This window comes from Cyanistes caeruleus, chromosome 8 (assembly GCF_971803275.1).
Source record: "Cyanistes caeruleus chromosome 8, bCyaCae1.hap1.1, whole genome shotgun sequence".
NCBI classification, from domain to species: Eukaryota; Metazoa; Chordata; class Aves; order Passeriformes; family Paridae; genus Cyanistes; species Cyanistes caeruleus.
In genome coordinates, this window is record NC_141708.1 from 20,494,901 (window position 1) to 20,508,997 (window position 14,097).

The following is a 14,097-nucleotide window of genomic DNA, read 5'->3' on the forward strand; positions in this document are numbered from 1 at the left end:
GACATTTACAGGAATCAGGCTTTTGGAAGGAGAATCCAGCACAAGGAAAAGGCATGGGTGAATGGCAGTTTAGAGGACTTACTGGCCTGCTTGGCTTTCTCTGTATACGTGGTGGTTAGGTCTTCATCAATCGGGTGTTCCACTGGCCCCACCATGGGGATGAGATGGCGTTCCGCTCGGATAGCCTTGGTGGCATGGGGCAGGAGCATTGCCTCTGGAGAGGGCTCCCGTCCCTCTGTTGATGGTGGCTGCAACTGTCCCTCGCTGTCTGAGAACGGAGTGTCTGTGCGACTGCCAGGCAGGCAGACAATCTCCCTCTTGGCCACCCTGCTGGAGCCAGCCAGCTCTGCTCCCCCCTGTGCAGCAGCCTCCGGCATGCTCTCGTAGCCACTCTGTTCAGACAGGGACACCTCGTCCTGAGGTGCGTCCGCCCTGCTGGTGGTGCTCTCAGGTGGGGAGCGTGGGCTCTTCTTGCGAGCCCGGCGGTGCTTCTCCTGCGCCACATTGTCAGCATCGCTGTCTGTCTCACCATAGTAGGCCTCGCTGTCCGGTGGGGATGTGAGGCTCTCTAGATGCCTCTGTGACCTCCATGGCTGTGAGGGCTGTGTGGTGGCTGGAGCTCCTGCTGGTTCAGAGCTGAGTAACTGTGCCGGGGGGCTGAGCACGGATGATGGAGAGAGCACCTGCTGCCCTGGAGAAGGGGAACGCTGGAGCCTCGGGCCAGTCTGGTCCCCACCAACTATCCTGTGGGGAGAAGGAAAAGTGGTGAGCGAGGTCTGGTTTGTGTAGCTAAACTGGAAGGAAACCCTGGTGTGAGAGAGGGCTATGGACTGGGACAGTGTTAAAGATGTTTTTCAGGTGGTACAGACACCAAGAACAGACTTATCCCTGACATCACCTACATGCTCTCATTCTGATTTTCTGCTTCACAGCTCTATGGAAACCAGGTGTTAAACATTCAAAATTCAGAATGCCCTAAAACCATGAAAATCTACCAAGCTTAATCAGCTCCCCAGGCATTTCTCCTGGAGATATGAAATCCTGCATAGCAAGCATTCCCCAGGACATACCCTTCAGCTGGTGGCTTGTCAGCAGAGAATGACTGGAGCTCAGCTATCCCACTGCACTCCAGCTGCTCCTGCAGCTGAGACTGTCAGATCTGCAGATCCTGGCACCCCCAAACCACTTTAGTTCAAACTGAGCTCCCAAGAAGTCCTCTGACCTCCTGCCCCCTGTTTCCTCTGACCTCTACATGGGAGTAAATAGCAAATCTTCAAGATGTAAAGGCCCAAGAGTTTTTTGGGGATAGGACTATGGTATCCAGTGGTAGGAGACCTCTATAATATTTAGCCTGCTCATTGTGGGACTGCTTCACAAGCTAATAATTATCAATAGCTAATAATTATCAATTATCAATTAGCTTCACAAGCTAATTATCAATACCTGGGTTTTGACCACCATATGCAGTTATGCTGGCCATAATCCATGGTGGCATTTGCCTTTGGCTTAGACATAGCAATTTCAAACCTAAGAAACTCTAAGACATCTGGAAGGATGACTGGAGTAGGTGCTGGGCAGACTGGGGCAGTCAACCCTACTGCTGGCTTCCAGAGGTAAGGAGAGTTGGCTGTGCTGACAGGAAAAGAGCCCATTCTGTCTTCCCTCTCCTTAAGAGTGAGTCTGGATTTCAATGGCAGTTTGACTCCAGCCCACACAGATGGAGCTGGGAACTTGCTTCTTGTCTTGTCAGACTCACCAGGGTTTATAAGAGTTATGAAGGAGTCCTAAATATTTGCTTTCTGAACATGCATATCATGAAGCCAGGCAGACAGCATTGCCTCTGTAAAGCTGTGGAACTCATGACTTGGATCCCAATTCTAAACTGTGGAAATTTTATATTTATATCAAATGTTTTTGTGGAAGCTAAGGGTGGGAGAATTTCTCTGGCAGTTTATTTTTTAATACTATTTGCCATTATGAAATCTCACTGGGGAGCAACCTCAACATTTCACAAGCCAAACAGAACAGTTCCTCTTCTTCTGTAAGCACTTGACCAGGTAACTGAAAAGCCAGTAACTGCTTGTAAGCCAGTTTCTCTTGTTCTGTACTGTCAGGTCTCTCCCTGGGAGACTGTCAGTGTCTCTCCCTTCCTCTTTTTCTGAAATACACATACTCCAGAGTCATCCAGCTACCTCTCCTTTCTGAACAGGAATGATTGGTGTTTTCTCTGGGAAGGTAAAGATTAAGTGGGAATAGATATGTGATCAAGAAAGCAACATTTGATGATTTCTCCACTACTCCAAATGAGGCCAACTGATTACATTATTTCCAAACCATCCAGAGTCGGCTCCATCCAGAGGGCTGCAAGAAGCCTGCCTTTTTCACTTTGTTGTGACAAAGTCAAATGTGTGTTTCAAATTGAATTCAAAGTGTGCTGATTTTGACCGATTAGAATTTGCCCAGGCACCTGCTGGCTGCAGATAGGTTCCAACAGTGTGAAATAAGGCCTTGGCAAGGGACCAGGAGCTATTCTGGACACCTTGCATAGAACTTACTCATCCCACTTAATCACAGCTAGGGTATAGAGCGAGCACATCAGAAGGCACCGGCACTTTCTCTGAAGCCAAGGGGAAGATCTTGCATGCTCAGGCTTTCCTTCTCTGAGTGCTGCCCACCTCTGCTCCTGCTTTATCAGTGACAGCAACCAGCATGGCTGTCTCTCCCTAATGCTCACAGTGCTCTCCCTTGTCCTTTCAAGGCTGTAGAAGATAACATCTCCCAGCCCCATTCACCAGGGCCTGATTTTCTGAGGCTGACTTCTGTTTAGGCAGAAGTGTGGACTGCTTAGGACCTCACAAAGCTTTGCTGCCTTCATTTATAGGATTATTCATTTATAGCTTGGGCAGCATCCAGCAGGCACTGATGCACCAGGTTAACTTAGCACAGGAGGACGAGGAACGTTACTGACACTACTTTTTGTCCATAAATTTAGCCTGATCTCCAGTATTCTTTTGAACTAGAGACCAGCAGAGATATTTCTTCCCATAAAAAGGGGGCTTAGTCACACACCTCTAATCTTTGTGGAAGTCAGTATACAGACTGTTGGACCACAACAGCCCACTGTAAGACAGGGCAAAACATTGAGATGTCCACATGTTAGGACATGGGTAAGTCCTCCTAGTACACCTTGCACTATGATGAAACTAAAGGCTTCCTGCCTGCCTTGTTTCTGCTGGATGTGGACAGCTGCTGTACTGGATGAAACCACCCTACTGCCTGCACTGTCACAGCACTGGCACTTGGGAGCAGGTTACCTTTTCACGCGGATGTTGAGCATGCCATTGGAGGAATCGATGATCTGCATGGCATTAGCATGGGACAGGCCAGCACATGACTTCCCATTGATAGATACTAGAACATCATTTTCCCACAGGCCTCCACGGCACGCTTTGCTTCTCTTTCGAATCTGAAAAAGCAGGAGAGACGATAAGGATGAAGGGAAGAACAAAAGCTATTTAGTTCAGTTGTTTGTCTCTTGCTGGCCCTTCTATTGCTCCATTCCTCACAGAATAAAATAAGGCCTAAGACAACTGTGCTGACAGAGTGGAGCACTAATCCTCTTGAATGAGCCCTGGCTGTGCTTTTTGGCCTCTGCTCCTGTTAATTCCAAGAACCACTCTGCTGAGCATAGGCCTGACCTGATCACCAACCCTGTTCAAGTTCTTTAGTGCAGATGAAAGACTCAAGAGTATCTACATGCTCTTCTCCTCTTGTTCCCTGTCTCCTAAGTTGGTTAGGGAGTCTGTGTTTCAGAGAGGGAACAGACTATGCCTGCACATGACCGTATGTCCTTCTGCACGCCCCTACTGTACTTCCTTGGTATGATCCCTGACTCATGCAGAGCCTCTGCAAGTACCATCCTCAGGGAAGCTGACACTGGGGAGAGGTGGCAGTTCTGAAGCATATTCTGTTGTTAAGCATTCCTGTTCCAATGGCTTTGGTCAGTGTATTTCTGGACATCTGCATCAGGCCATATGGTGTCCTGTTACACAAGTGTAAACTTGGAATAAATCTTTAGCCTTAACAGGAGTTGTGCAAGATATGCATTGCTATATCTGAGAAGGGAGTCGGAGTCACTGGTTCCAGGCAAGCTCCTAGATCTAGCCTCTCATGGCCATCTTGCACCAAGTGTTTCCTCTCCCTTCATTCAATTATCCATCAGTTAAATTTCTTACCAACTCAGCCTAGCCTTTCTGCTAGGATAAGCAAGCAAGAAAACCAAATGCCCAGTCAGCCAAAAACCACAGACCTCTCCCACATAGGCAAGTAGTGGGGATAGTCTTGTAGGACATCTTAGCACCCATAATGTACTCATTTTGCACATAATAGCCAGGTAAAATCAGTGGGTCAGAGCAAGTCAGGACCAAGGTAGTATTGCATTCTATTTGTAGATTCTTCTAGAATATTTCTTCAGATCTTGCAGTTAAATGAAAGACAAATCAGTGCACAGCTGTTTAGCAGAGGGTGCAGTGAACAGACTGTCAGATCCCTGCAGAGAAGTAATACTCAACAGGGCACCTTTGCCCATATCTCACAGCCTTGCTGCTTGAGCCACCAGACTCATCTATAACACCATAGAGCTACTTTGCCCACACTCCCATGGCAGCTTCAGGAAAGAGAAGTGAATGTGGGAGGATTGCTCCCCTGCCATTGTTCTTGCAGAAGCAGCAGAGGAGCAGGAGATGGGAGAGCTGGAGCCCTAAGGAAGTCCCATGGCATGATTGGCTGGTCTTAGGGCTCAGGACCCCTGCACCCATGGGGTGTGTGAGTGCCTTGGGTTTGACCCTGCTGGCCTGTGTTGAGCAGACAAGAGCAACACTCCTCCCAGGTCAGCCTGTCAGCAGGACTGAGAGGTGTTGGGGAAGAAGATGGAAAGAGGAGGGTTATGCTTCAAGTTGTTTTTGTGCTCACTGGTACTTTATCACTCTGTAGCCTTTCCAACTTGACCCCAAATCTTGCCTGCATGCTTAAAATAGGGACTGTCTCATCCCAGCTGCCACATCCATCAGCCTCTGTCATTTTAGTCCTTTATCTCCCTCCTTGTTAATACAAGCCTGGAATGAGCATGTGTAGGTCTGTAATGAACTACTGCTGAAGAACCACTGTTACAGTATAAATGCTGCTTCCTGATACTTCCTCCAGATGCAGCTGTCAACTGAGAAGGTAAAGACACATTTTCCAGTGCTGTTTGCTGACATAGCAGCTAATGAAAATAGTTATGGTTTAAAAGAGGTTAAAGGAGGGTTTCCCAGTATTCCCCAAAAGGCCAATTGCTGCTCCATAGCCAAGTACTGGATGGGAAAATACTTGCTGAGTATCTCTCCCAGTTGTGAAGTGAGGGGGCTGGGGGTTAAAGTCTGTCAGCCAGTGCTCAGAGCATTCCTCACATCCTATGGTATTCCTCCCTGCTCACTGAAACCAAGGATGTAAGCTGGTGACCAGCCAGAAAAACAGCAGTAAACTTCCTCAGTACTGCAAGTCTCTGCGAACCTTTTGTTTGGGATTCCCAGGCAGGAAGGATCAGGCTGTGCTCCCAACACTGCCTGATGCTGTTTCAGGTACCTTTATACCAGAGAAGGCTGGTGGAACTCAAGCAGGTCGTGTGGGCTGATAATCATGAGCAGGCAATGCATTTTTCTAATGGTTAGTGAGGATGCTGGGTTTGGCTTGGTCTGTGCTCAGATTTCACTGGACTTCAAAGCACATGCACTAAAGCAACTATTGGTACTTCAGAGCTCTACAATCCGGGAGGAATTTTTCCATGTCTCCATTCCTTTCTGGGAAAATAGGACCAGGTCTCTTCCAGTGCAGGAATAGACCTATACAGTCTGAAAATAGCATGTGTCTGGCTCAGTCTTCTACCGATTTATAAACACTCCCTGGAAGATTATGAATTTGCTTCCTGGGATCAGAGGGAAAAGAGCTATCCACAGCTTCATTTTTACACCAAACCCCTACCCCACTGCATTTGCCAGGGAGGAAGGCAAAGGGGTTAAACATAGAAGAGGATTGTGCAGAGAAAGAAGGACAGGACAGGACTTAATCCACAGCCATGACAGCAGGGTGCAGTGTGATGGAGGCTGCAGAGCCTCTGGACAGAGACCAACACAAGCCTGCCAGTTTTTATATGACTGCCAGCTCTGTGCTGTAGAGAATTTAATGACAAACCGTAACCTGCTCATCTCGAGTACAGCGAGGGCAGCACCGAGCCTTTGAGGCCCCAGGCCAGGGTGGCTGCCCAGTCCAAAAGCCAGGCTCCCTGCCCATCCTGAAGGTCAGGCTGCCCTCAGAATCAGCCACTTGCTCCCCATGTCCAAAAGATGCCCTCTCCTGGGCACCCAGTGAGCCACATGAGGTGTCACTAACAAGAAGCTTCTGCTTAAGCTGCAGAAAGCTTGGAAGGTGTCACCCAACAGCTGTTCTGAAGAAGTGGGAAAAGTTGGAAAAACTGGTGTTTCAAAGAGAAAACCTCTCTGCTTTCTGTAACATATACCTGGAGAGCTTTCTTGTGAAAATGAGAAGCAGCACTGATAGACTGACAAGTGGTCAGCGTTGGCCCCAGACCTGGCCTTGGGGATTGCACTGTCTGACCTTCCAGCACATACTGGCAAAGACTGACCTCTACTTTTGTGTGAGCAGCCCCAAAAATTCTGTGAGCCTCTTGTAACTGGCTGTTAGAGTTTCCATTCCATGCCTCAGTGAACACTCCCATGGCATACTCATGTCAAGGTATATCCTGTTTAGATTTCAGATGGGTTTAGAAAATCCCAGTTTCAGAATCTTAGGGATTTATGCTATGGGAAATACAAATCAATGTGAAAAACTGGAACACATTTACTCAGAAAATTGTCCATGTCCCCGCTCTCTCAGCAGGAGATCTGGAGCAACAAAAGAGCACCTGTCAGAGAGGTTTGGGTCTGCAGTAGCTATGTACATGCACATACACACTTTTCTTTCATTACTTTGCTTCTTCCCATTGATCATGTTCAATCTGACAGAAGGGAAAGGACAGAGGCAGCTGATACCAAAAAAAAAAAAAAAAAAAAATTAAAAAAAATAAATAAAAAAAGAAAAAGAGTAAGGCAACGACTGAGGAGGAAAGGAATAAGAAAAGGTGTTGAAAGGAAGTTCAGTGCTAGGAGGGGCCAGGAAGGCTAGGATTGAGATCAGGCTTTAACAGTACAGTACAAGTTTCTTTGTACAGCCCTAGGCAGACAAAAGAACATGCTGACTGTTGACGTGTCTTGGGGAATTCAGCCTAGCTTTCAGGAACAGAATGCAAGAGAGGAGGGGTCAGATACAACTTGGCAGCATCTGTCCTTCAGCAGGGACTATATTTAGATAGTGGTATGTAGGGGCTGAACACATGCTGGGATGTTAAGAATAGAGTAATCCCGATAGTAACTTAGTGGCTTCACATTGTGCCTCAGTACAGCCCAGGGAACCTGTCTTGAAACTTCGCAACCACTCTCCCTGCTGGCCAGTACCACTTCTTCGTAATGAAGTAGGCTGTGGATAAATAGAAGTGGTTTGCAACGTAGCCTCATGTCATCCATCTCTCCCCTTGCCTCCCCAAGCCACTTCCCACTTCCTCTCACTGGGAGAGCTCAGCCTAAAAGGTAGGAAGATAAAATTTATTATCAGTCTTCACCTACTCTCCTGCAATCTTTTCAGCAGAAACCTAGCAGCCTCAGTCCAAGTCAGAGTTTTATACTGAATACAATCCATCTTCCCACCCAGTGCCTCTCCACTCTGCATCTCTCAACACATAGCCGTCCCCTTCCCCCAGAAGCTACAATGCCAAGGTATCCAATACTCCATATAATCTGGCAGTGTTTAAATTTCATTCCCAACCTTATGTAAAATGCAATCCTGTCACAGGTTTCTCATGGAGAGGTAAGAAATTACTTTTATGGTATAAAGCATTACCAAAATGGAATGACTCAAGCAAAAGCCAATCGGCATGTGGGTCTGCTCTTCCCAGACCTCCCTGCTCAGCTGAACCACAAACAGAGCAGTTGCTGGATGCAAAAGCAGGAACAAACATCTCTTCTTTCTGAAAATGTGTATTTATGTAATTTTGGTTATTGGGCCAGTTTGGCTTTCGTCCAAGGCCAGTATTTACTCTTTTTTGTGCAAGGAAGAATACTCCTGTGACTGGAGCAAGGAGGTGGCTAGAGTGGGATTCAGAAGATCTGGATGATTTTTGTGTGACCTAGGATAAAACACTCAGATTGTGAGCCATAAAAGGCAGGAGCCTGAAACCAAGCCCTTTTTCAACAGTCTTTCTTTATTTCAGTTGCTCACCTGAACACAGAGATCCTGTGAGATATTTTCTCTACACCTTATCTATGAAGTAGCAAATAACATCACCTCCTCCTGTCAATGCCATGTTTTTATTGGAAGCTATTTTACAGGAGAATATCTGCTATAATTACACTAAGCATTACAACTGCACAGGAAGTTAGTTCCAGTAATTTCCTGATGAAACATCATATTCCTTCTTAAGAGGTAACACCTGAGGACTTGCCTCCTGGTGAAGTAGGTCCAGTGTCTCTGCAGACCTACTTCACAGGTCATCCATAGTGAAGCTTAATTTGAGTGAAGCTTAATTTCTTAAATAAAGAAAGAGGGAAGAGAACACATACTTTGTGGAATGGACACAGCAAGGGAGAGTGATGAAAAGACGTATCTTAAGTGGCAGGACAGACTTGGGTGCCTTCTGGGCAAGGGATTTAGCAATGAGAGCTGGTAGTGGAAGAGGATGCTAGTGCTGGTCAGTTAGTTAAGTACACGTCAAAATACTGCAAAATATGTTACTACCTAGAGTGTACTGGTGCAGGAATGAGAGAAGGAATTTGTACGTGCACTAGATTTAATTCTGACTTGTACCAGGGGATACAAGCTGATATAAAACAAACATAATCAGGGATTGTTGGTTTTCTCTCTCTGTTGGTTTTCCCTTACTGAAATGAAGTGCCTTAAACTGAGTTTTTTGTTGTGGTTATACAAGAGAGGGAAGAGAAAAACAACCTCAAACCACTTTCTTTTTCTAAGCAAAAAATTTAGCACAGGTGTCATTGTGGGGAGCAAGTTTCTAGCCAGAGGTGGCTCCAGGTAGATAAAAAGAGGCTTTATCTCCTTAGCTATTTGTTACTTGATGGCAGATTAGCTGAAAAGTGATTGAAATGTAATATCAATGACAAAGAATAATGCTACATGTACCAGAATAGATACTAAAAGTACATGATAAGCATTTTACCCTCAACAGAGTAAGCAGCAGGATTACAGGTGTTTTTTATATGAAGCAAGTATTCAGAAGAAATGGATATATTTGTCAAATATTTGTAACAGGTCGCACATTTAGGAGCTGTGAGAAAAGCAACTAAATGTTCAGAAAAAACATGCTTATACATGTCCCATGTAAGACCTTTTTCTAGAGGCTCAGCCTGGCTCCTGTGCCATAAAAAAATTCTAGAATCTTTTATGGCACCTAATGGACTTGAAGCTAATAAGCAAATCTAGCAACTAAAATGTCTTTTTACAGGTACAGGCACTGAACTGGGACAGAAGGAGGGAAAGACTCTTGAACACAGGGCAGAGTTATCCAGAGACATGGCTTCAGTCCTTCAGAACAAGGTGTTCCCAGTCTTTGCACTGCATGGTGATACTGTGCTCAAAGGGGCCGTGAGCATTTGCAAGCCCTGAATAAAAACCCTTGTCAAAACAGAAGGCTCTTTTCAGCTGCTACTAATTGTTAAGCAGCAACAGTCTTAAGTATATTATGCCTCCACAGTATTTATGCTGAGAGAGGACAAATAAGAAGACATACCTGCTCTTATTTTGATAGAATGAGGGTCACTTTTGTTTGCAAAAAAATATTGAACACAGCATTCATAATATCGCAAGTGGGTTACTGCACCAAAAGACAGCACTCACTAACCCAAAGGCAGCCTCTCAGCAATAGTCTGAGGAGGATAAGCACCGTTGTTCTGCGGCAGCAAGGACAGGATCAGCCACAAGTATGGATTAGAGAAGTACCCCAGTCACCTGAGGGATCTAGGACACTTAGGTACAGAGCTTCCTGTGCCTTGTAGACATCTTTGTAGACATCTTGTAGGTATGAATGCACATCGGAAACCAGCCTCCCCACATATATTCAGTAGTTCTAGTCAGTAGCAGGCTGATCAATATCAGCAAATGAACCTGAGCTCTGGACCACAACTACTGTAGCATTAAACTGTTGAAATGATCCTTGGCACATCTTTGGCTCAGATTGACTGTTGCTGCCCAGAACAATTCCCAGGCACATTTTTGGGAGCTAGAACAGGCCATTTCCAGAGCCACTGCCTGTGGGCATGTGGCCATTTTTTTGGAAGAATAGAAAATGTTAATTGGTGGGCTGCATTACACTCTGTAGCAGCTGGCATAAGAGCCAGAGAACGGTCCCAGGTACATTTAATGCACCAGGTATAGATGGAGTATGTACGGTTTCACTGCAACTTCTCATCAAGGGATTCTTCCAGGTCTTCGGAAAGTTCCACTGGTGCCACAACATGTGCTCCCTCACTAGCGGCCAAGTGTAGCACCTGCCTAAGAGCCAACAGGCCATAAAATATGTCCAGGAGCACTCCCAAAGCAGCTTCAGCATGCCAAAACCAGCATTAGTGACTGCTACAGACCAGCAGTGCATTTTTAGGTGTGACAGTAAACATTTGCGAAAACAGAAAAAGAACAGGCTGACCCCTGAAAAGGGGAGAAGAGAAGATGCTCTCAAATCTAGAAGCCACCAGACCTGTTTGGGTTAGAGCTGGCACCTCCTGCAGGAATAATGACACAATACCAAAGGAGAATGACACAGAGCAGCCAGGCTGTGTGTCACAGGGAGCAGGGACACGGCAAACAGGCAGCAAAGATATCTTGCAGAGGAGACAATAGAAACAGTTATCAGCAGAGAACCATACAGGAAAAAGTGGGAATATGTGGGAAAGAGCTAAAAAGGAGGTTGTGATGAACTGCTCTTAGCAAAACAATTTTTTGTTTTAGAACCAATAAAATCCTGTGTTACTGCTTCCCCTAACACTACTACAGAGTATTTGTACAGAACAGCCAACTGAAAGGAGTCTCTTAAGCTCCAGGGCAAATCCTCTGTAGTTTTCAGAGGCCATGTTGTTTACTCTGGTTCATAAACTGACTCGAAAGATTTTCAATTCTTTTTCTAATTTGGAATGTCATTGCTGAACCTTCCTAGTTAGTTGCTCTGTGCTGTCAGTGCTGTCACCTGTATTTCCCAGATCCAGCTGCAACAGGTATTTGCTCAACATCTATTTGTAAATTGCAGTCACCTCTTTCAATATTTTGTTAGGTGAAAGAAGCCTTCTCCCCTCCCCTCCTTTTCTGTGGCTGCTCTACCTTACATTTATTTTCCTTGAAAGGCGCTGATTCTGTAAGTATGGTATTTCCAGTGAATTCCCCCTTGTGCATTAGACAATAATATCAATGCCTTCATATCTCTGTTAGACATGTTTACCTGAGGCTCATTTGTATATATTTGCCGCTTTTTTTTTCAGACATTCAAAATTTTGCTGGCCTTTTATTGGTGATGCACTAATATACCCAGGTCCTTTGCTTCTACTATCAGTACCAGTGGTAAAGACTCAGTTTCTTCTATCATGTCAGTATTACTTGTACTTGGGCTGGAGGTAGAAGCACCTTCCTTACTTTTTATAGAAAGTAAACAGTTGTGTTTTCTCCTCATTGAATAATTGAACTGCTTTGCAGCAGGATCCCTAAAGGCAGGTTTGCATGCACTTGCATCATCCTGTCCTGTTCATCTTGATAAAAATTATTTCTATAATATAATTTCATGTTAGGTTTCTACTTTAGTTGATTAATGGCATTAGTGCTTATAGCTTTTCTCAGACTAGCTATTTTACATTTTGTTGTTTTGAAAGCATTTGATGCACATATCCTTGCTGCAAAGAAATCCTCCAGGAACCTGATGGTATTGTTCTCTTTTACTCTCTTTTCAGAATGGGTAAGCCTTCTCATCAGTTACAGCTACATCTGAGGACCATGAACTTTCCCTCAGCCTTTCTAAAATAAAAATATTACCATCTATGGATCCTTTTTGCTTCTTGTGTTTATGTTTGTTCTCTTACTTTCCCAGACACTTAAAAGTTTTCTTGTGTTTATTTTTTGGTCTCACTCCCTACTCTTCCAGTATCTGTTTTTATCAGCCGAATTACTAATGGTATGCTTTTCAAATGCACATCAATATGGTAGTCTTCAGATTCACACTAGGCAATTTTAGCACCTGGACACTGCAAATTATTGTATTGGTGGAACACAAGAGTCAGTATGTGCTCTTGTAGACAAGTTTAAGATGAAAGGAATAGGCATTTGCAGTTACAGATCTGGAGCCATATAATTAGTTGGTGTTAATGCTAGCATTTCAATCTTTCTTGTTTTACTTAAATTCATGTTTTTTCCTCAGTATCCACTGGGCACTGCTGGAAGAAGTAATGTTCTGATCCCAAGGCAAGCACATCTTGTTTGGCTCCCTAAGTTTACTTGAACACAGAATTAGTTATCATTAGAATCATCATCTTGTTCCACCCCTCCTGCCATGGGCAGGGACACCTTCCACTAGGCCAGATTGCTGAGAGCCCCATCCAACCTGGCCTTGAACACTTCCAGGAATGGGTCACCCACAGCATCTCTGGGCAACCTGTTCCAGTGCCTCACTACATCTAATCTAAATCTCTTTTAGTTTAAGATAATTCCCCCTTATCCTATCACTATCTATCCATTGAAAACTTATCTCTCCCTCTTTTTTATAAGTTCCTTTCAGATACTGGAAGGCCACAATGAGGTCTCCCCAGAGCCTTTTCTTTTCCAGGCTGAACAATCCCAACTCTTTCAACCTGTCTTCATAGGAGAGGTGCTCCATCCCTTGGATCACCTAGATCCTCTAGACCCTAGGAAGTCCACATCTTTCCTGCACTGAGGATCCCAGAGGTTAATGCAGTGCTCCACATGGGCAGAGGGGAAGAATCACCTCCCTCCACCTGCTGGCCACTCCTCTTTTGATGTAGTTCAGAATGCTGTTGGCCTTCTGGGCTGTCAGGGCACACTGTGGGCTCATGCCAAGTTATGTACAACCCAAGAGACTGCCCACAAGTACGTAATTCCAGCATCTTTCTCCAGGTGTGTCCCTGAACCCATAACCCACAGGAAGTTATTGAATGGCACAGAAGCTCTGTGGCAGCTGGATCCAGCATGTGAAGACACAGCTGCTTTTCTTTTGTGTGTGTCTTTGTGTCAGCTGGACTGAGGTTTAGAATTGATCCCTTGCTGGGAGAAGCAGTTTGAACTACAGCTGTACATCCTTTTCGTTTGTAGAAAAATGGGTTCACACCCCACTTCCAACATCTTCATGTACTTTATTTTGTTACAGCCAGTTGAATACTTTGCACTAGAAAACAGCTTCAAATGCATGTTTGAAACATTCACTGTACATTTCAAGTTAACTGCAATTTGAAAACAGCCAATAATTTAAGCCATCCTTGTGAACACCTTATGAGAGAACAACCAATTTGAGGGGAAGGGAAGGGAAGGGAAGGGAAGGGAAGGGAAGGGAAGGGAAGGGAAGGGAAGGGAAGGGAAGGGAAGGGAAGGGAAGGGAAGGGAAGGGAAGGGAAGGGAAGGGAAGGGAAGGGAAGGGAAGGGAAGGGAAGGGAAGGGAAGGGAAGGGAAGGGAAGGGAAGGGAAGGGAAGGGAAGGGAAGGGAAACCATACAGCATGCCCAAAAAATTTTCAGGAAAACAAGAAAAAGATACCAAGGACAGCAATCAGTGAGTAATTTTACCATAATCTCCATAAAGAAAAACAATTAAGAGATGATGGTGATGCAAACTTTAGAAAGCATAAAGGCAAGAAGACGAGAAACTGTGTACACTGATCATGTAAGATGAGGAATTATGAAGGGCTCTGTAACACAACAAGAGCGACTCAAGCAGGAAATCCCACTTAGTG

The 14,097-nt window shown here is 45.1% G+C and overlaps 1 protein-coding gene and 1 long non-coding RNA gene across 2 annotated transcripts in view; one reads left to right on the forward strand and one right to left on the reverse strand.

Annotated features, from left to right (window-relative positions):
* The window catches only part of SYNPO2L (synaptopodin 2 like), a 40,528-nt gene that overhangs the window by 21,452 nt on the left and 4,979 nt on the right, over positions 1–14,097 (reverse strand). The window contains exons 2-3 of the mRNA XM_023929431.2: positions 3,315–3,466; positions 83–744 (exon numbers count right to left, since the gene is read on the reverse strand). Coding sequence (XP_023785199.2) covers positions 83–744; positions 3,315–3,466 — 814 coding nt within the window. The remainder of the gene's footprint in view (positions 1–82; positions 745–3,314; positions 3,467–14,097) is intronic.
* Positions 11,426–12,176, forward strand: LOC147651913 (uncharacterized). The gene is made up of 3 exons (XR_015290205.1): positions 11,426–11,506; positions 11,631–11,709; positions 12,093–12,176. It is a non-coding gene; the product is annotated as an uncharacterized LOC147651913 (long non-coding RNA).